We start from the raw sequence: 22,205 nt of genomic DNA, 5'->3' as shown, positions 1-22,205 counted from the left end.
CACAGCGTTAGCGATCTATTGTTGTGCATGTTTTTTCATTGGGTTTATCTTATCGGGGGAAACCCTTGCGAGCACGGGGAGAACATGCAAACTCCACACAGAAAGGCCTGGGAGATACCCCACCTGGGTAACTGGCATCATGGAAACCTGGTCCCCAAGTGGGAATCGAACCCTGGACCTTCTTGCTGTGAGGCGACAGTGTTAACCACTACACCACCATCATAAGAGTGCTCTTAAATCTGCTCTCAGCCACGCTCAAATCTGATCTCAGGAAAATTTGGGGAATCGCGCTACCAGCCCTAATATGTCTTAAATGGGCAGAAATCTGCCTAAGAGGAAATTTTTGGTCCTAAATCCGTTCGGGAATGAGACCCATTGAAAGCGGTTATTCTCCTTATATTACGGAGGGTCATGTTTCATTGGTGGGAAGTGATTCCATTGTACCTGTTAAAATCCTGCGAGATACCGGTGCGTTGGATTCATTTATTGTGGGATCAGCATTGCCTTTTTCACCCAAATCATATACAGGTCGTGATGTACGGATTCGTGGGATGGGGTTACGAGTTGTGTCGGCTCCCCTTCATAACTTCATGTTCTCCTCAGATCTGATACAGGGGGTGGTGTCCATGGGAGTTCGGCCCTTGTTGCCTGTTGAAGGAGTGGCAGTGATTTTAGGTAATGACTTGGTTGGTAAGCGTGATGTACCACCTTCATTAGTGGGTACTTCGGCACAGCTGGTGGGAGAGCCACATAAGGATGAGTGTAACCCAGACGTGTTTCCAGCCTGTGCAGTAACACGAGAGAATGAGATTTTTCCTGTGCCCGCTGTCCCGTTGTCTGTTTCCCTCAGCCACAACCAGGAAGTCTCCACCCCAAGACCTCCCCCAGCCAATCAGAGGGCAAGCTGACTGAGCTGCAAGGACAGCTGGATAACCTGCAGAAGCATGTAAAAACTGAGATTGGTCGTCTCAGCAGCAAGCTGTTGTTGACCAGGCTCATACAGGAGGTGGCAGAGAGGAGCAGCAGAGAGGAGCAGCTCAGACAACGGATGACTGAGGAAAAAGAGGAGAATGGAGTGAACATGGAGAGAGAGGAAGAGAAAAAAATATATAAAAATCCAAATTTTCACCCATGTGTATAAATATGTCTGTTTGCCCATTCCGGTTACTAACCCCTCTTCTCTTAAAAGGCTTCTCTGGCGCACCGGAGTTGCTGAGGCTGGGGCTCCCTTAGCCCCTTTCGTGACCGCAGTCACTTGTTTATGTGACGCGACCACTTTAGAAAATACCAACCAAGCGTGAATGTGTGGATGACGTTGTGTCAAAAACATATCAGATACAACTTTTTTTGTCGCATGCCTGGTGCGTCCAGCAATCACTGCGCTCCCTATCCAAAAAAAGGTTGCAGAATAAGAAGACGCCATCTTGCCAGAGTTCGTTGTGAGTACCACTTTTTTTTCCTAACAATGTTTTAAACTGTTTATTAGCAACTCCGAGCTTCCAGACCCCACCGTAAAGCTGTGTTAAACCCATATTGTACGCTGGGTATCTTTGAAATTCATATCTGATATGTTTTTGACACAACGTCATCCACACATTCACGCTTGGTTGGTATTTTCTAAAGTGGTCGCGTCACATAAACAAGTGACTGCGGTCACAAAAGCCCCAGGCTTGCAAACCGCAGTCACGAAAAGGGCTAGGGCTCCCTCTACTCTTAAAGGGCTTCTCTCGCGCACCGGAGTTGCTGAGGCTGGGGCTCCCTCTACTCTTAAATGGCTTCTCTGGCGCACCGGAGTTGCTGAGGCTGGGGCTCCCTCTACTCTTAAAGGGCTTCTCTGGCGCACAGAGTTGCTGAGGCTGGGGTGGAGTGGCTGGATGGGGAGTTGGCGGACATGTCTATGCGACCCATGTTCAGCTGTCACTTTTTGGGGGAAATGTAATTTTTATTAAAGAGTGTATAACGATGTCTGGGTTGAGAACAGTGACCCTAGGGTCCCTGTCTTATGGGGGGGGGGGGGGGGTGACGACCCTCCCCCACACTGTGTTGTCTTCCTCTGCTCTGGCTGGCAGAGCAGAGCTGGGGAAGGCTCGTCAGCTAATTGGGGCACACCTGGGCCGGGGTGTCCCAGGCAGGATATCAGAGAGAGGCTGCCTCTGATCTCTGGCTAACTCCCCATTTTGTTTTTGGTTCTTTGTTTGTCTGGTTGTTGTTGGTTATTTGGTTCTTTGGTTGTTAAATTTTGGTTCATTTGTTTTGGTTGCTTTTCTTTGCTTTTACACCTACACATTCATGCTACACATACACTCATCCACACACTGCTGACACACTGATACTTAAGCATTACATCACGAGCAGGAGTGGTTTGTGAACAATAAACCATGCCTAGGGGTGGTCGTTAGACCCCCCTAGGCATGGTTTATTTTTCACAAATCACGACTGCAAGTGGTGTAATGCTTTTATACAACTGCCACATTCATCCAACCTTATTGCTATACAATAAACACACATTAATTGAAGATTTATTGAAAAAACCATCCGCCAGAAAAAGTAGTTCCCAAAAAAGAAAAAAAGAGAAGTTGCCTCCATGTGGAAGCAGCTCGGAAGTGCATTCAACTGTTCTCAGTAGGACATCCAACCAACTAACACATCCAACTGTCTTTCAACTAAGACATCCAACCAACTAACACATCCAACTGTCTTTCAACTAAGGCATCCAACCAACTAACACATCCAACTGCCTTTCAACTAAGACATCCAACCAACTAACACATCCAACTGTCTTTCAACTAAGGCATCCAACCAACTAACACATCCAACTGCCTTTCAACTAAGACATCCAACCAACTAACACATCCAACTTTTCTTTAGTTTTTAATTATGAAGTTAGTGGTTGTTATTGCGTGCGTGCGTGCGTGCGTGCGTGCGTGCGTGCGTGCGTGCGTGCGTGCGTGCGTGCGTGTGTGTGTGTGTGTGTGTGTGTGTGTGTGTGCGTGCGTGCGAGCGACCGACCGACCGAGTGAGTGTGTCTGGAAGCCAGACAGTGTGAGAGATTGAGCTCTGGCAAGGAAGGGGAAGAAAAGAAAATTGCAAATTAATCAATCAATCAATTCGCACGATTTTTATTTTGTTCTACAATGACTCATGACCCATCAATTACATCATCCAACATTGTTTAAAAGACTAAGACATTCGCCGTGACAGAATCGCTTTATATTTAGTCGTTATGACGCTATCAACATATCCATTTGTTAAAGATTATTGTCCGCCATCTTGTTTTTCCGAAAAATCCGCACGGCGGAGTGATGTGATTCGGTTGTGGGCGGGTCCTGGGACCAGGAGCGTGGATTGTGACAGATACATACGTGTAAATGGACTGTTTCAGCCAATCAGAATCGAGAAATTTGCATGCCGTTGTATAATCATATATATTGGCTGCTCTTTTAGTTAGTTAAATAAATCTTTTGTTATTATTATTATTTTTTTCAACTTTTTCTCCCATTTTCATTTCCAAATTTCCGTATCGTCCAATTCTACCCTCCCCTGTCTCGAACGCTGTTAGGCCATGCCTCCCACAAGCCGGCTCCAATGTGGACTAAGCCTTACATCACGTGTCCCCTCTGGTACTCGAGGAAGCAGCAGTCGCATCTTTTCACCTGCACAGCGCGATCTCTCAGCGTCGGGGGTCTGCGTTTGGAGGGCACGCCACCCCCGTCGCTTCCTGATTCTGCTGCGCAGGCGCACCAACCGACCTGTAGGAATCGCTGTCCACAACGTCCGATCGCCACCCATCAGCTTCCCACCCCCTAATACTACCAATTGTATTAGTATGAACGACCAGCCAAGCTGATAGCAATGCGGAGAGCTGGGCTCGAACCCAGCGTCTCCTGAATTGGTGGTGAGCGCCTTGCCCACTGCACCACCTAGCCGCCCATCTTTTGTTATTTCTTAAATTGTGCCCGTGTCTCCCTCTTCTTGTTGCGAGCTTGAACCATTTTGTAACATAGGTTAATGTACAGTATTATTACAATACAGTACAAGTATGAATACACAATGGTAGTAAACCATACTAACCAGTGGTATAACTATTAAGAGTAGGTATGGAATATATACATAGTATATACAATGTGAGTATATGCAGGTATATACAGATATATATATATATATATATATATAAATAAATGTATATATGGTAAATACAGCATTATTGTACATTGCTATCATAGTTACTCTTTGGAAGAAAATTAAATCACTGTTGGCCTCAAGATGTCAGCATTGACACTTCACTGATTTTTGAATATTCAGACATGCCTTGGGTACGAAGTCTGCACGCTATTTGGGTGAATTTTGGGTCCCAGATAAAAAAAAGTTCAAGAACAATTTGTCACTATTTTATCTTCACACCCCCCCCCCCCCCCTTACTCGGGGTGAATTCTCATGTCAATGCAGCTTGGAGAAGTTGGAAAAAAAATTGACATGAACTATTAGATCAGGTAGTACTTTTGGGAGTGTTAATAGTAGAACACTGCTACAAACATTTAGTTTACTCACCTTTTTACATTTACATTTACAAAAAGATGACACGTTTTAAGCTGATATTATCATTGAAATTCATCACACATGTAAATAATTGAAAGTAGTCAAGTAGTCTTTTGAGGAAATAAAAGGAAATAACATTATTCACAAAATATTCATGATTCAATATTCATTCATCAACAAATCAATCTTAACTATATTCACAGGACATACTTGACTCCTATAAGACTGTGCAGAATGGGGCTTAAACAAGACTCCAAATGCTCCCAATGTACAAATGGGGACGAAGGGACATTTATGCACATGTATTGGGACTGCCCACCAGTTAAGGCATTCTGGAAAGATGTGACCCAACAATTATCAAAACTTGTATCTTGGAATATACCTGTACTACCCCTCGGTATTACTATTGAATGATGTTTTTGAGTTTGCAGTGAATCCACAGCTAATGAGATTGGTTTTATCGGGTATCACAGTAGCTAAAAAGCTGATCGCATCACGCTGGTTTCAACCAGAAAAAATGTGCCGTAAAATTTGGTTTCTTACATATCTCGATGTGATTTATCAAGAAATATCTACAGCAAGAATTCTGGGTCTCAATGAATCCAAAATGTCAATGTGGTTAGAAGTGGTGGAGAGAATAAAAGCTAGCTTATAATGGTAGTGTCTGGTTAGGTGCGAGGGATAGTGGAGGTACTTCTCAAAGTGGGGTCCGGGAGGGGGGGGTTCGAGCTGGAGCATATGTGTGTAGGTTTTTTACATAACAGGTATTAGGGGTATATCTTATATAAGACAATTAACTAAAATGTGATCTCATTGGATGTGCTCTGACAATTAATGCTTGTATATCTTATCGTGTGTTGTCATGTTTGTTTATGTGTTTGTTTAAAAAATAATAAAAAAATAAAATACAGAAAATATTCATGATTTTTGTGGTTGCTGTTATCAGTTAACTTAGTTTAGTTTTCCCATCTGGCTATCTAACCCGCAGAAATATTTATACTGCATATTATATGCTTTGTCTGTGTGTCTGTCTGTCTGTCTACTTAGACTCCCCCTTCCACCTGATGGACATATACTATGTACCTGTACTACTATTATTTATATACATACAGAACTGCTCCACATGTTTTTTAATATATCATGCTTTAAGTACTGTAGTTTTAATGTAGTTGGTGTTTTTTTATATAGTGGTCTTTTTATTGTAGTTTTAACTATTTTTTTTATATATAGTGGTGAGTGTCTATGTATTGTGAGTTTGTGACTATGTTTGTCTTGCACTGCACAAATGAAGTTCTGAAAGGAAAATAAAGTAAGTTGAAGTTTGAAGTTGAAGTCTGTCTGTCTGTCTGTCTGTCTGTCTGTCTATGGCCGGCCTCAGTGGGAATTGAAACCTAAAGTTCCTATTCATTTTCAACTCTTTAAAGTCTTCCTCATAGGCCTTTCTCAACCCTTTAAGTTACAGTCTTCCTCACAGGCCTTTCTCTACATGCTCCTACTTGAGTAAGAAATGTAAGTGACCAGAGGGAGAAGGGGGGGGAAAAAAGCGCATAACCACATTGCCTTCATTTATTTTATTCATAAAAAAATCTATACATGAAAGAAAATCTACTCTTAATCAGTTTGTGTGTGTGCAGTTTGTGTACACGTATTCATGAAAGAAACAATCATGTCAAGAAAGACACCAGCAATTGTAAACATGGCAACTATCACATTTTATCAACTGTTTTGTAATATATACTGTATGTGTTGGTCCTTTAAACCAGCCAATATTGTATTTTGTAAAAGGAACTGGCACGATGATGGTTAGTTTGGTTCTCAAGTTTTGCAGCATCTTCATTTTACACTTTATATCTACAATTAATGTACACCGATATCTACATACCTCTATACAAATACAGTATATTCAAAAGAGCTTACTATACAGAGATATTTCTATTTTCTTCTTTACACGAGAGAGAATGTTACCTTTGAAATGTATTAGTTCAACTAGGAAAAGCTCTTAAAAATCAGAGCTGCGAAAAGAATATGGGGAGGTAATGATATCAAGTTCATTACATACAAATCAGCATAATCAAATCTAAAAACTACATTTGAAAAATCTTTATTGCCCAATCATTAAAAATGTTTAAATAAATGTAAAAAAAACTAGTTAAAACAAAATGTTTGCTAAATTATAAGTAAAGCGAATGTTGAAATGAAAGGGAACTATAAGAAACTATAAAATATTGAGCTAACTAAAATAATGTTTCATATTGAATTTCATGGCATGTTATTAGGTGTGAGACTTTGTCATCAACATTATCTTCTCACTCACACAGTACTGACATGTAATATCTTTACAACCTGCAGTGTTTTCATTTGCCAACGTTATGACATTCTGGATCACAATTCTTGTGCTTTTCTTTGTCAAATGATGATTATGTGAAATGCTTATCTCATCACTGCAAGTGAAGGTTGTTGAACAAATAGAAGATATTAAAATAGAAGATAGACGATATTAAAACAAAGTACATAGCACCATGAAGTCCTACCATCTATGTACAAGTTGTCCCTTTGACAATGTTTCTCATAGATGAGAAATTTTTCTCAGTCATTAGACTTGACGATCACTAAAAATCATGATCTTAGTGGCAATCTGTCCGAAAAAAAGCATTGACATACCAGTACAGACTTTTCTTTTAGTTTGACCATACAATGTAGGCCGTAAATAACACAAACCTTTCAACACTAAGCAGTTTTCAATTAGGAAAATACTTGGCTTACCTATTTTGGTTTACCAGCTCTAATGATTGGCATGAGGAACACAGTATATTTGAGTGATTAAACAGTCAGCCCCAATGTGACACTGAGAGTTAAAAGCATAGACCAACTTTGTAGTAAGACACTTTTTTTGGCCTGATGATAGTACTTACTGACTCAAACAACAATGACAAGAAAAGATCTCTGACTGCTTCAAGATATTTAGACATCATTCTGTCAATGTATATATATATATTTGAATGTTTTTTTAATTGTTTTTTAATTAAAATTTTTTTTTGTTATGATTGTTCTGTTTGACGGAGCTAGATACCGTGATTTGTTTGGAGGAATATGGAGAAATAAACTTTTCATTCATTCATTCATATATGTATAAAAAAAAACGCCAAATCAAATAGAAAACACATCCACAATAAAGCGACTAATGTCTGTACAGAGACAGAAGAGCCCTTCTTCCCCCTGAAGAAGTTAGCCTATAATGGTCACCGCAGTCTGTGTTATATCCAACCTTTCAGTTACTGTCAAGGCAATCTATACAACCCTCTCATATTTACTACCACACATTATTATTATCACAGTATTGCTATAATTATCATGTTTATCACAACATCAATATTGAAACCCACATGATATCAGTATCTTAATCTAAAAACCTAAAAGGTCATAGATAAGATGAGACAAGCTCCCTGGCTGTTTTTTTGTAGCACTATACCCTGTTTTGGCGTGTTACCTTCGTTTTGGCAGTAAACAATTTGGTTGCGCACAAATAGGTTCGAACAAAGCTTAAAATAAAAATAAAAACAATAATAAACGTTTTTATCAGTAGTACTTGCTCCTAATTGGGGGCTGCCTGGGGGTATACTTTATAACTGTGGTGACAGGAGCTGGTTATAGCACACAGACAGACCAGATGCCACCAGGCTTGTAGAGTAGTTCATTCTCAATGGTAAACAACTAAGGTAGACAGACAAGTGTGCGCCTAACTAGTAGCACAGCACACACCCATAGAAAAACAGAGAACGATTTTGGGTCTTCTTCGAATTAGGAAGGGTTCTGGAACATTCTATATCGGTAGTTGTACCTTTCACATTACTCCTATACTACATTCAAGCTAGTTACACTACCGGATCTTCTTACCCTGCCTGATTCTTCCAGCTGCTCTACCTGTACAGGAACTTAGGGTAATAATGCCCACTGTCAGTCTTGGTATGGAGTTAATTCAGTCTCTGGTATAGGCATGGGTGTTTATTCTACTCAGGTACTGGAAGAGCAGCCATATCCCCTGGCCTGACGTGGCTCAGTAAACTCTGAAGGAGTGAGAAAATCAGGCAGGCGAGAAGATCGAGCAGTGACACCAAGAACCAATATACACAAGTCTTCCCACCTAGTCAGAAGGTACATGCTGTAACAACTGTAATATAGAGTTGTCCTGTGTAATAGTTCAATCCAGCACATATTCCCTAAGGATGTATACAGCCACCGAGAACGTCTTCCGCTCCTCCTACATCTTGGTCTCGCTGTCGGCAGGCTTTTCGTTCTCATACTCGTTCTCCTGGCTGATGAGCTGGTAGGGCTTCTTCTCCGTCTCCTCCACCACCGAGTTGCCCACCTCTGGGTCCATTTTTCCCAGCTCGTGGCGAGACAGGTGCTCCACTATGCCTGCGCCGATGGAGTCTCCCAGCACATTGGTGGTGGTGCGCAACCGGTCCCTGGGGGAGAAGAGAGGAGACGAGACGAGACAGGACGGAGGAGACGGGAGGAGAGGAAAAGATGAAGACCAACAAGTAAGGAAATGGCAAGAGGAGGGAGGTGAGGAGGTACGAGGGGGTACAGGTGAAGGGGAGGACAGGAGGAGAAGAGAGGAGAGGATACAAGTGAATGGAGAGGAAAATAAGGCATGGGATGGGAGGAGAGAAAAATAGGTTTATATTTTAGGATCCTTTAAAAAAATTGCAGCACAGTTGTGGAAGAAGATTCTAACTACATTCTGTCTGGGTGTTTCTCTCGTGTTCACATACATTTAAACAACCCTCCAATTTTCTGCTCATGCTGTCCTGTGTTCTTAAACACAATGCTGAATTATTCAACCTATTAAGAGGGCAAAGGAAGAGATGTTTGCCATTTTCAAAGTAGGCTTCACCAACTCAAACCATGTGGAGGCTTATTTACAAAACTATGCAAACAGAATCATTATATAATATGTTCCCACAATGAATGGACCATACAGCATGCTCAGGGTATATTTCAATAGAATCAAAAACAGATGGACCGAGGAACATGGAATGTGAGGGGAGTGTGGATAGAACTCAATCTAAGCACGTACTGTACACTGGCTTGGCTACATCCCCAAAACTCTTGGCCAGGATTTAATTAAACTCATACCGTGGAATTACTAGAAAGCCCTTTCACAAATGGTCAAATGAAAGATGTAATGTGAATGGCATAATGGAACAACAGGTCCCAAACATAATGTGTTCTAACAGATACATGTTTCCATGACAATATTAAGGATTGGTGATAGTTTATGAGTGTGAAGACACCTGAATATATCTGACAATAATTCAATGTGTCTAACGCTAATTCCTTGCATTCCCGCGAGGACGTTGTGTAACCGGCTGACCGCTCTTGATCCTCCCTACCCTAACATTGACACTTAACTTGCTACCTCTCTTTGATCCTTCCTATCCTAACATTGACACTTCATAGTGGGACAGGATACAGGTGCCACCAGGGGGAGCTGGTGACGACGTTGGGCAGGGAGATACAGGTGAAGAAGGATGGGCTCAGGGCGCAGCGCCGACGGAGGCACTTCCTCTTCAGCGTTTTCCACGGAGGGAAGAAGACGCACGGAGCTGGAGCTCCGGAGATCAGCACGCGAGATATAAACCCAGTTACGAAGCGGGTTAGTAATGAGTGAATAGCTTAGCTTTTAGTTAATGCGGAAGAGACATTGTGAACTAAGAAGTAGACGAGCTACTACCGAAGAGTGTGGTAGATATTGCCCACATTGCGTTTTAGCTGAAGTATAGGCGTCGAGACAGGGGGTCGCCGTAGCCGACAGCTTAGCTTCAGTTAGGCCTAGGGCCCAGTTTTAGCCCGCGTGTTGCCCCACCCCTTCAGCCCAGCAGCGGACGTCACTACACTGCACGCTCCTCCAACCCCTCCGAGCCGTTGCCCCAGCAGTCACCTGCCCAACGTCTACCCAGCCCGGCTGCCTGCTATCACGGGACCTCTGGACGGCCATCTCACCACACGGATGGTTGGTGGTGGGAGCGGGTCCGCCATTTGGATAAGTACAGCAAGCGCTCCGAGTGCTGAAGCTTTATCGGTAGACATTCGCCACTGGGCGGCGCGGGCTCTCTAAGGGCGAAGCGAAAACAGTGATTTGAACTGACGCTGATAACAGTGTCTAGGGGCGCCCCGACCATTTATTATTTTGGGGAAAAGCCGGCTATAGATAGGACTTTTATTTGTAACGTGGGCCCACTGTCATTTTGGTTGAGTGTAATAATAACGTGTGTTCTTTTATAAAAAATCCCATTGAACTCCTTTATCCCTCTCCCTCTTCCTCCCCTCTCTCCCCCACCTACGGAGAAGCGGAGCAGTAGATAACCCTTAAAGGGAAGAGGTTATTACTGTGTCTAGCCCAGTGTGGGAATAACTTGAGTCTGTAGTATAGAGCGAGAGCACTAGGTGCCCAGTGTGGAAATAACTTTCATAGGTGTGTGATAAGTTGTAACGTGCATCAGACTTAAAGTAAAGGAGAAGTAAATGGGACCACTGTGTGCGTGTCTGTTAATGTGTATCTTACCTAACCCTTTCCTTCCGGGTAATGTTTATTACAATTTAACCCTTTCCCCACCCCCTGCCTATAGTTCATTGTGAAAGGTCTCTCCACTCATCATTCGGGAAGGGTACTGCTTTTGGGAGCGAATATATCATCCATCTTTACTGTCATCGGGTGTGGGAGGGCCCAGGAAGTATTGGGGGAAGTGTGGGTGTGTGGGGAGCTGCTGTTGATCGCCCTGGAGGGCAAGAAGGACCAGCGCACCATTCCTAGGTTCGTGAATCCTAGGCCCCATCCACTCCCGCTGCTCGACCTCCACTTCAACATTCCTGGCCTACAGTCGGGGACCCAGCTGGACCCAGCTCTGCTGTGTTCCCACTACCAGGTGGCCGTGTACATCCACTCTCATAAAGCAGGGATAATCCACCCTGCTACAAGTTCTATTGCAAACTATGATATCCACCCTAGCTTTTCACATCTGCAAATCCATGTGCAAACCACCACAGCACAAAACCCACAAGATAAAATGATTCCATAAAAAGCAGGATTTTCACATTTAAATGTTCAATGTAATAAAGAACAGAGTACTTACAGTAACCAATCAACAGCGATGATAAGTGAGACGTCATCTGTGGGCAGGCCTACAGATGTCAGCACTATCACCATGGTGACGAGTCCAGCCTGCGGGATTCCTGCAGCTCCGATACTGGCTGCCGTGGCCGTGATGCTAGAGGGGAGGAGCCGAGGAAAACAGACGTAGAAACAACTCAAACAATCCTTGGACACATCTGATTGGACCTCAGCTCTAAAACCGCCACTCTTCGGTTTGATAAAGATTTTTTAAATTAAGATTAAGATTAAACTGGACTTTGAAGAAGTCTTTATTCATTGCACACATTGACAATGTCGTCACGCAGTGCCACACACATGCGAGGGGCGGCACACACAGATACACACACATGCAATTTATTTGATAGGTCAATTGTCAAAAATCCTTACAGTGTAATTCTTCTTTACTGCACATCAGAGAAAGGAATTCACTCTCTTTGCATAAGGGTCTCTCCCATAAAATACTTTGTATGGTTTTGAGATCAAATAAAATAAAACCTCCCAAATTACTCCCCAAATTACAATGTAATGATGCTATTACTAAACGTTTGGGTAAAGAAAATGTTTAAGTAGCCTACATGGAGGTTGTAACTATTACATACCTTATGGTCAAGATCTCTCCAAAGTTCAAGTCCATGTTGTTGACCTGGGCAATGAAGATGGCTGCCAAGGCTTCATACAGGGCTGTGCCATCCATGTTGATGGTAGCACCAACGGGCAGAACAAAACGGGTCACACGTTTGTCCACCTTGTTATTTTCCTCCAGGCACTTAAAGGTGATGGGCAACGTGGCAGAACTAAGAAGGAGTGGTGAGAACAGGAATATCTCAAAACCTCAGTAAGACCTTAATAACATGCATGGTTGTGACTATTATTAGCTATCAGAGTAATCAACAAGCTAGATTGATACTAGCTAGATTCAACTTTGTCTATACCTGTATAGACTTTGCAACATGATTAGCAAAGTCACATCTAGACAATAATTCCCACATTTAAATGTAAGTAGCGATTTCATGGTTTTCAATGATATACTAGCTAACAGGTAAAGTGGATAATAAGGGCCTAACATTAACTTAAAAAATATTTCTCCCATGTTTGGTGGCGGTCATAGGTTTGAATGTGCCTAAATTAACCAATAGCATTGAATGAATATAGACATATCATCATTCAAATTATACCTCAAATGACACAACAGAATGAGCCAGGCATTTCCGAAAATGAAATTAATCTCAGGTACAGTTGTTTTCTGACCTTTGAAACTACCAAAAAGAAACTTAACCCTTTCACTGCCACACTACAGAAGGTTAACCCTTTACTATCACACTACCGACGGTAACCGTCGGTAGTGTGGTAGTAAAGGGTTAACCTTCTGTAGTGTGGCAGCCAAAGGGTTAACCTGATGTTGTGTGACAGTGAAAGGGTTAACATTCTGTGTAGTGTCGCAGTGAAAGGGTTAACCATTTGGTAGTGCGGCAGTGAAAGGGTTAAGGGGGAAATTAGGTCAAATGCGGCATCTAAACTGTTATAGATTGTGGGACATTTAACATTGTGTTGGCGTCGTGGTGCCTCCATACCTGGACGACGTCCCGAGGGCAGTGATGAGCGCCTGCAGCAGGCCTGCGATGAAAGGAAAGGGGTTCTTCTTGGTGATGACGAAGTAGAGCGTCGGCAGGACGAAGAAGGCATGGATTGACAGCCCGATGATGACTGTCACTGTGTACATGGCCAACTGACTGCCCATAGAAGTGATGTCATCCATCTCCACGATCTTACCAGCAATCAGGAACAGGATACCAATAGGGGCGTACCTGAGGAGGAGGAAGAAGATGGAAAGGGGGGGGGGGGGGGGGGGGTTCAGCAATATACTGTGTTTAAAATTCCAAGCACTCACTCACTCGTTCATTCATTCACTCACTCTTTAAAAGTTTAGCCATTAATTTATTCAGTCAGTGAGTCAGTCAATCAATCAATCAATCAGTCAGTGAGTCAGTAGGTCACTTACTCACTGAATAACCACCAATTCATCCATTCATCCATCCATCCATCCATCCATCCTGCCTTCCTTTCATCTATCCCTCATCCCTCCCTCCCACCCCATTATAGCCACGGGCCTCATGATGGCTTCATTAATTCATTAAAACAGTCGAAGAAGACCATGAGTAGCCACCACTGCTCTCTCATCCATCCATCCATCCATCCATCCACCTTCTAGCGTCTCCCTCCTCCTCCTACTCACCACATGATAATAGCCACCAGCCTCATGATGGCTTCATTGAGACAGTCAAAGAAGTCCCTGAGTGGTTGTCCCTGCTCCTTCATGCTTCCTATGATCAGACCGAAGCACATGGAGAACACCACCAGGCCCAGAGCGTTCACGCCGGCCACCGTGCCCGGCACCGGGATCACCTCCTCCCTGCTGAGCTCCTGGCTTCCATTCAGTGTGAACAGCGTGTCGTTCACCGTCACCGTGACGTGGACCACTCGCTTGCCGTACTGCGTCTTGAACTATAAGGGGAGGTCGTAGAGATGTCGAGAGATGAGTGAGAAAATAATGACGAGGATTAAGAGAATAAGGTGAGACATCCATTATGCACATGAAGAGCTTGTTACTAAAAGCGAGATGTTCCACCATTTGAAAGATTTGAAAATAAAACTGGCTATGAATATATGTATGTTATAAGTTATTACTAAAACCTTTGGTCACAAAATATTATCATTTTAATTTAATAAAATGTAATCATTTTATATTGAGAAACATTTTCTTCTTTTCATTTTCATTCATTCTTTATTTATTTCCCAAGATAGATAACTCTTCGTGGCTATAGTTCATACCATGTGCAATAATAAGCAGTAGTTGATAATATGGTACCATAGTAGGTGAATGAAATTGACCTCTTTTATTGATCCTTCAACAGTTGTGATGGGAGGATCAATAAAAGAAGGCGGGTTTGAGATAGGTCAATTGATGGTCATTGTAGTTTCTAGTTCCTGTAAAACCATCACGGGAACCATTCAGTTCACCATCCTGCCAGACAGTCTGAGACACACAAGCTGTTAGAAAGAGGAAGTGGGGGTGGCAGAATTAGAAAGGCATCTGGTTGGCTAATAAATCATGTGATGCCAGGGGAAAGTGGCACTGGCAGTTTAATTATTTGAATTACTGTAATTATAGAGGGGCATGCTGAAGAGGAAGAGGAGGAGGAGGAGGAGGAGGAGGAGGAGGAGGAGGAGGAGGAGGAGGAGGAGGAGGAGGAGGAGGAGGGGGGGGAGTAGCAGGAGGACTAGGCGGAGAAGGAGTAGCAAGAGGGCTAGTAGGAGAAGGAGTAGCAGGAGGAGGAAGAAGAGGAGGTTTCTACCTGTTGGGTGCAGGCTTGCACAAGGTTAGGAGGGAACATATTCCTGGAATACAAAGAAAGAGCAATGTAATATTTATATGGCTGAGCAGTGTGGGCGCGTTCTGACAACGCAGAGAGGGCTAAGAGAGGGCTAAGCAGGTGGCAGACTGTACACATACATGTCTCCTTTCACAGATAATGACATTTTCATAGTTTAGGCACCTGAATATGTCTAACAATAATTCAATGTGTCTAACGTTAATGCCTTGCATTCTCTGTGTTCGCGATGACGTTGCTGACCTCTCTTGATCCTCCCTATCCTAACATTGACACTTCATAGTGGGACATGATACAGGTACCGCCAGGGGGAGCTGGTGGCGACGTTGGGCAGGGGGACACAGGTGAAGAAGGATGGGCTCAGGGCGTGGTCATCGTTTTCCAGAGAAGGAAGAGGTCGCTTGGAGCTGGAGCTCCGGACATCAAGCATGCGAGATATAAACCCAGTTACGAGGCGGGTTAGTAATGGAATATGCGATAGCTTAGCTTTCAGTTAATGCTAAAGAGACATGAACGAAGAAGCAGACGAGCTACTGCCGAAGAGTGTGGTAGATATTGCACACGTTGCGTTTTAGCTAAAGTATAGGCGTCATGACAGGGGGTCGTCCCGACCCACAGCTTAGCTTCAGTTAGGCTAGCACCACAGTTTAGTCCGCGTGTCACCCCACCCCTTCAGCCCAGCAGCGGACGTCACTGCACTGCACGCACCTCCAGCCCCTCCGAGCCGTTACCCTCCAGCAGTCACCTGCCTAACGTCTACCCAGCCCCGCCGCCTGCTATCACGGGACCTCTCGACGGCCATCTCACCACATGGACGTTCGGTGGTGGGAGCAGGCCCGCCCTTGGTTAAGTACACTCAAGCCAGTTACAGTGAGCGCTCCGAGTGCTGGAACTTTATCGGTAGACATTCTCTTTGTGCGGCGCGGGTCCTTTAAGAGCGAAGAGAAGCAGTACTTTGAACTGACACTGGTAGCAGTGATTAGGGGCGCCCCGACATTTATTATTTTGGGGAAGCCGGCTATAGATAGGACTTTTTTTTTCAACGTGGACCCACTGTCTTTTGGTTGAATGTGGTGTGATAACGTGTGTTCTTTTATAAAATTCCCATTGAATAGCTCCTGTATCCCTCTCCCTCTTCCTCCACTCTCTCCCCACCTACGGGGAAACAAACAAGTATCTAAACCCTTAAAGGGACGGGTTTTATTACTGTGTCTTGCCCAGTGTGGAAGAACTTTAGTCATTACCGTAGAGCGAGAGCACTAGGTGCCCAGTGTGGAAAGAGCTTTGATTCTTGTGTAAATACATGTCAAAAGAATAAGACTTTCAGTAAAAGAGAGTTAAATGGGAACACTTGTGTGCGGTCTGTTAATGTGCATTCTGTCTAACCCTTTCTTTTCCGGTAATGTTCATTATTGTTTAACCCTTTTCCCACCCCCTGCCTATGCCTCATTGGGACAGGTCTCTACTTGCCAATCAGGAAGGGTACTGCTTTGGGGAGAAAGTATATCATCCATCATTACTGCCATCGGGTGTGGGAGGGCACAGGAAGTATTGGGGGAAGTGTGGGTGTGTGGGGAGCTACTGCTAATCGCCCTGGAGGGCAAAAAGGACCAGCGCACCACCCCTAGGTTAGTGAATCCTAGGCCCCATCCACTCCCTCTGCTAAACCTCCACTCCAATACTCCTGGCCTACAGTCGGGGACTCAGCCGGACCCAGCTCTGCTGCGTTCCCACTACCAGGTGGCCGTGTACATCCACTCCCATAAAGCAGGGATAATCCACCCTGCTACACTAGTACAGGATCCTATTTATACTCTACTAGGACAGGATAGAATGTTGTGTTTGTGTGAGAGAGAGAGAGAGAGAGAGAGAGAGAGAGAGAGAGAGAGAGAGAGAGAGAGAGAGAGAGAGAGAGAGAGAGAGAGAGAGAGAGAAGGAGAGAGAGAGTGTTTATGTATGTGGGCTGACTGGTTGACGCTATGTGTGCTTGCCTGTGTGTCAAAGTGTGGTAATAATAATGGGCGTTGTATTTGCAACAATTTTGTCTTTCTGTCTACTTGAAAAAATTTATGTAGTCACACCCTAATGTGTGTGTGTGTGTGTGTGTGTGTGTGTGTGTGTGTGTGTGTGTGTGTGTGTGTGTGTGTGTGTGTGTGTGTGTGTGTGTGTGTGTGTGTGTGTGTGTGTGTGTGTGTGTGTGTGTGTGTGTGTGTGCGCATACCTGATGAGGTCCAGGAAGGCATCAGCAGGGCTAATCTTAGTCTCTAACTTCTGCTGTCTGCCAAACTCTTCCTTAGAGCCTTTCCCAGGATGTATGATGAGCACCATGACGATTCCGATGAACACGGCGATGACGGTGGTGGTGGTGTAGTAGACCACCGCCCTCATCCCCATCTTGCCAGACGCACGGCTGTCCAGAGCTGCCATACCTGGAGGCGAGATAAAGGGACAGACAGGCCATTACAACCGCAGAATTTTCCCCCAGATAGTTCCTCCACCAAACATCCCTCATATCCTGCATTACTACTGCAGCAGGCACGTTCATACATAGACCTCAAAGGGTGCTTGAGCACCTTCCATTTTGCCTCCTTGAGAGAAAGTGCCCTTTCTCTCTCTCTCTCTCTCTCTCTCTCTCTCTCTCTCTCTCTCTCTCTCTCTCTCTCTCTCTCTCTCTCTCTCTCTCTCTCTCTCTCTCTCTCTCTCTCTCTTTCAGGCTGTTTGCGCACAGCCTGCTCTGCCGAACAGATATATATATTTTTTTTATCTATTTTTTCTCCCCCTATTTTTTCGTATTTTTCTCCCATCCCAATTTAGTCGTTATGTCAATTCCCTTCCTGGTCGTTGCACGCTTTTGCCCCCTACTGTCGGCCTGGGGAGGGAGAAGACTACCACATGCCATCCTCCAATACATGTGGAGTCAGCCAGCCACTTCTTTTCACCTGACAGCGAGGACTCTCACTGGGGGAGTGTAACGCGTGGGAGGATCACACTATCTACCCCAGATCCCTTCCCTGCTGAACAGGCGCCCCGACCGACCAGTAGGAGTCGCTGTTTACAACGACCAGGACACATACCCCACCGGCTTCCCACCCGCTAACACTGCCAATTGTGTTAGTAGGGACGACTGACCAAGCCGGAGGTACCGCTGACAGCTGGATTCGATCCCAGAGTCTCTGCTGTGGTAGGCGAGCGCTTAGTCCACTGCACTACCCAGCCTCCCTCCAAACAGATATATTGATTGAATAAAAAAATCCCGGCCGGGGCGATTCCCTCTACAACCCCCCCCTCCCCCCCCTGGTCTCCTGCTAATGTGAAAGTAAAAGCGTATTGTGTGCATACGCATGCATCACAGGCACTCGACAGTTAACGTGAGTTAGTCAGTGTGATGAGTTACTATGAGGCAGACATGGTATGTGGCCAATTGGTCACACCCCTCCACTCTCTCTCTCCCTTGCCTCCTTGAGAGAAAGTGCCATTTTAAAAGTGCTCTCTCTCTCACTCGTTCTCAGTCCTATTAAAGAAAATAGCGTGTGTGTGTGTGTGTGTGTGTGTGTGTGTGTGTGTGTGTGTGTGTGTGTGTGTGTGTGTGTGTGTTAGACGGAGTGAGAGAGCAAGCTTAGCTAACGTTATCTTAGCTCTGTGCTTCGTTGTAGACCTACTTGTGTGTATTGCGAATGAATGATTATGTTCCTTGTGTGTGTTTGGGGGGGGGGGGGGGTTATCTTAGCTCTGTTTCTTGCGCCAAGAAAATCTAACGTTACTAACGTCGTTAGTACAAGCACTGTGTGTGTGTGTGTGTGTGTGTGTGTGTTAGACGGAGTGAGAGAGCAATCTTATTCTTCCTGTCATTTGTTTTCTCTATACCCAAAATCGTATGGCATGGTACCTGCTTCGGTGTCATCCCTTTGTGGATTGTATTGTATTCGAAAACGTATGCTTGAGCCATATTTGTTTGTGTATTAGGTTCACTTTGACGTTAGTAGAGTAGTATGGGCGGAGCCGCGGAGCTACAGGTGGGGGTCTGTCACACAAACAGCTTAAAATCTTGAAGTGGAAAAATGCTGTTGTAGAGTACTTGATTAGAAATACAAAACAATGATTTTTTTTTTGAAAAATAACTTACAGATGTGTTCCATAGACTCACAGGAATTGTGTAAAATTGCCCAAATAGAGAAGAAATAGTAAGATAGTTCCCCTTTAAGCAACTCACACGTGGTCTGTTGTCTTTTCTCCTACTTTTGATCATAATTTAGACATTGAGGGCTCAATACTACAAGACAAGTTGCAAAGGAAAGTAAGGGAGAGAGAGAGAGAGAGAGAGAGAGAGAGAGAGAGAGAGAGAGAGAGAGAGAGAGAGAGAGAGGCCGATTAAGAGGACCACAATGGAAAAAAGCTCTGAGCTTTTTTGTGTCTATCCTTGGCAGTATTTCCAGACTGTGCTTCTCTCACATGTTATTTTATATATAGTCAAATAAAGTAATTCATTCATACAGTGCCATACAGTATAGTAAAACACATTAAATGTTTTCAAATCACTCATGCACATTTGAGGTGCCCTTTCTTTTGCGTTGAGCACCTGCCCCAAACATTTCTGTGCATGTCCTTGTACTGCAGAATTTCCCCCCACCATTCCTTCATCACCATCCAAACCTTGCATTAGTACTGCAGGATTTTCTAAACAATTCCTCCGTCCTGCATATCCTGCAGTAGATTTTTAGCACAACAATTCCTCCATCACAAAGTCTGCTTCTGCTACCAACTCTGCATTCACCCCCATCTCACCAGGAGAGTTATGCATATGGACTATACCTACCATACCCGGGATAGATATTACAAACATAAAATCACATAAGTACCAGTTCCTCTTGTGGGCAAAGCAACAGTACAGCAACATTGCTGCAAATATGTAGAATCTGGAACGTCTGTATGGTGAGATCAGCTGCCAATCACTGAATCACTGGAACTACTTATTCATTCATTCTTTCATTTCCTCATTTCTATTCAGTAATTTTTAACATTCATTAATTTAATCAATCAATGAAAATGTTGAAATCCATTAATTCAATCAATGAAAATTTTGATAAATGCAAAATATGAATTTTGTTGTTGCTGTTTTTCTTTTACTGATAATTACTAATGTTTACAGCTGTGGAGAGAAAATGAATGCATTATGGGTATTCTTTAGTAATAACTTCAGTGTCAGATATGCAAAAACTGTTTTGTTCCACACACGGCCTACCCCCACTCCACCTCTCCACCAATGACCTCAGATTTAGCCTGGGAAAAGGTGTAGCAAATATTTGGCCTCACTGCCAACGTGAATAGACATGTTTTTATTATCTGTCCATCTCTCTAATGTGACAAAGGAGAGCGGGCTCGGAGGGAGAAACACTATCTGTGTCTGACCTTTCCTGGTGGGAAAGCTACACCTATAGCACCCTGGGGGAGGTCTACTGTACACCTTCTCTATATACTGTAAATAGGCACACACGCATGCACACATACACATTTGCATGAATACACATTCACTAATACATACTTGTGTTGAAAACCCGCGGACACACACATAAATACTGAGACAGAGAGAGAGAGAGAGAGAGAGAGAGAGAGAGAGAGAGAGAGAGAGAGAGAGAGAGAGAGAGAGAGAGAGAGAGAGAGAGAGAGAGAGAGAGAGAGAGAGAGAGACCGGCGTCTCATGGCGAGCACAGAAAGACTCAGAAGAAGCTTCTATCCCCAGGCCATCAGGATGCTCAACGAACAATAACACTATGTAACAACCATCAAATGCACTCACAGCACACACATCCACACGCACACACTCACTTTAAACAAACAACTCACTGCAGCACCCACTTTACACACTTTAGAACACCTAAACACACTTTATATTTATTGGTAAAGAATTTGCACTACAACCCATACCTCATTACACCTTACTGTAAATTGTACCTAAATTGTACCTCATCCCATTTCTGCTTTGCACTGTATAGTAGATTGTATATTAGTATATTGTATGGTAACTCAGTTACTTCTACTCTGCATTGAACATTGTACATATGTACATACTGAACACTTGTGTCTACGTACGTGACTTCTATTTTATACTTGCTATACTTATTTTATTTTATACTTATCTATTTTTGTCTAGCACAGTCTCTGGAGCGTAACAGAAAGAAGCATTTTGTATAAAAGTATTCTGTACTTCTGTATGACAACTAATAAAGAAACTTGAACTTGAGTAAAGGACAGAGATAAAACACAAATCAATGTGTTGAAATACTGTCTCTGACTGTTACTACAGTGTACCGTATATTTTCATTTGAAAGCCAGCTGTCACTATTTCAAATTGCAATGTTCTTTTTTCAGACACAACAAAGGGGAAATGGTCACATGGTCTGAACACAGACTGCTGACAGAGATGTACTGTAGGTCTACTCTATAGTGCAACTGTCAGTCCTAACCTGGAGAATTCCATCATGGCAACAAAAAACTAAATAAAAGCAACCGCTTGCCTAGGTCTAAAAAAGGGTTTGAGAAGGTCACCAGAAGATCCAAACTAACTGAGTCTGAATGCTGGCTGTCACCATTTGGTCACTATGTTTGAAATAAACAACAAGAGGAAACTGTAGCACATGTTGAACCCAAAGACCAAGGACACACATTATACCACTTTTAGCTTTAGTGTTGTCCAGCAGATACAATGAAGAGAAACATACTATTATATGCATATTATGTTAGTTATAGCAGTCTTTGCTTTGGCATATCATCTCTGTAACTAAATAAAGTATTATTCATAAACTGGGTAACTCAAAGTTTGATCGTGAGGAAAAATGGGTTCCAAATGATTCTGCGGAAGCCAATGATTTTTTAATGAAAGGTTATAATGATCTCCACCAGGTGGAAGCCTGGGGGGAGATCATGTTGCTTGTATGTGTGTGTGTGTGTCTCTGTCCACAGCTAATCTTGCAAACTCCAGGTTGATTTGGATGAGATGTTGCACATAGGCTGACAGCAAGCCAAGGACTTGGAATATTTTCTAGGTCAACGACAAGTATTTATTTGAATACATTTCCATCATTGACCGTTGAAATACATTCAGTATGAAGTTACACCTTTTGAACACA

General features: G+C 43.5%; 1 protein-coding gene across 1 annotated transcript in view; it reads right to left on the bottom strand.

Annotated features, from left to right (window-relative positions):
- Nucleotides 1-6,156: 6,156 nt before the first annotated feature.
- The window catches only part of LOC311243100 (excitatory amino acid transporter 1-like), a 43,117-nt gene continuing 27,068 nt past the window's right edge, over nt 6,157-22,205 (bottom strand). The window contains exons 4-10 of the mRNA XM_084332184.1: nt 17,303-17,510; nt 15,046-15,088; nt 13,926-14,194; nt 13,264-13,497; nt 12,292-12,486; nt 11,673-11,807; nt 6,157-9,002 (exon numbers count right to left, since the gene is read on the bottom strand). Of these exons, the coding sequence (XP_084188310.1) occupies nt 8,795-9,002; nt 11,673-11,807; nt 12,292-12,486; nt 13,264-13,497; nt 13,926-14,194; nt 15,046-15,088; nt 17,303-17,510 (1,292 nt within the window). The 3' untranslated portion in view covers nt 6,157-8,794. The remainder of the gene's footprint in view (nt 9,003-11,672; nt 11,808-12,291; nt 12,487-13,263; nt 13,498-13,925; nt 14,195-15,045; nt 15,089-17,302; nt 17,511-22,205) is intronic.

The sequence above is a fragment of the Notolepis coatsorum genome (assembly GCF_963971535.1).
Source record: "Notolepis coatsorum genome assembly, chromosome: 1".
NCBI lineage: Eukaryota > Metazoa > Chordata > Actinopteri > Aulopiformes > Paralepididae > Notolepis > Notolepis coatsorum.
Note: the sequence above shows the minus strand (reverse complement) of the source record. Positions and strands in the feature narration are given on the sequence as shown.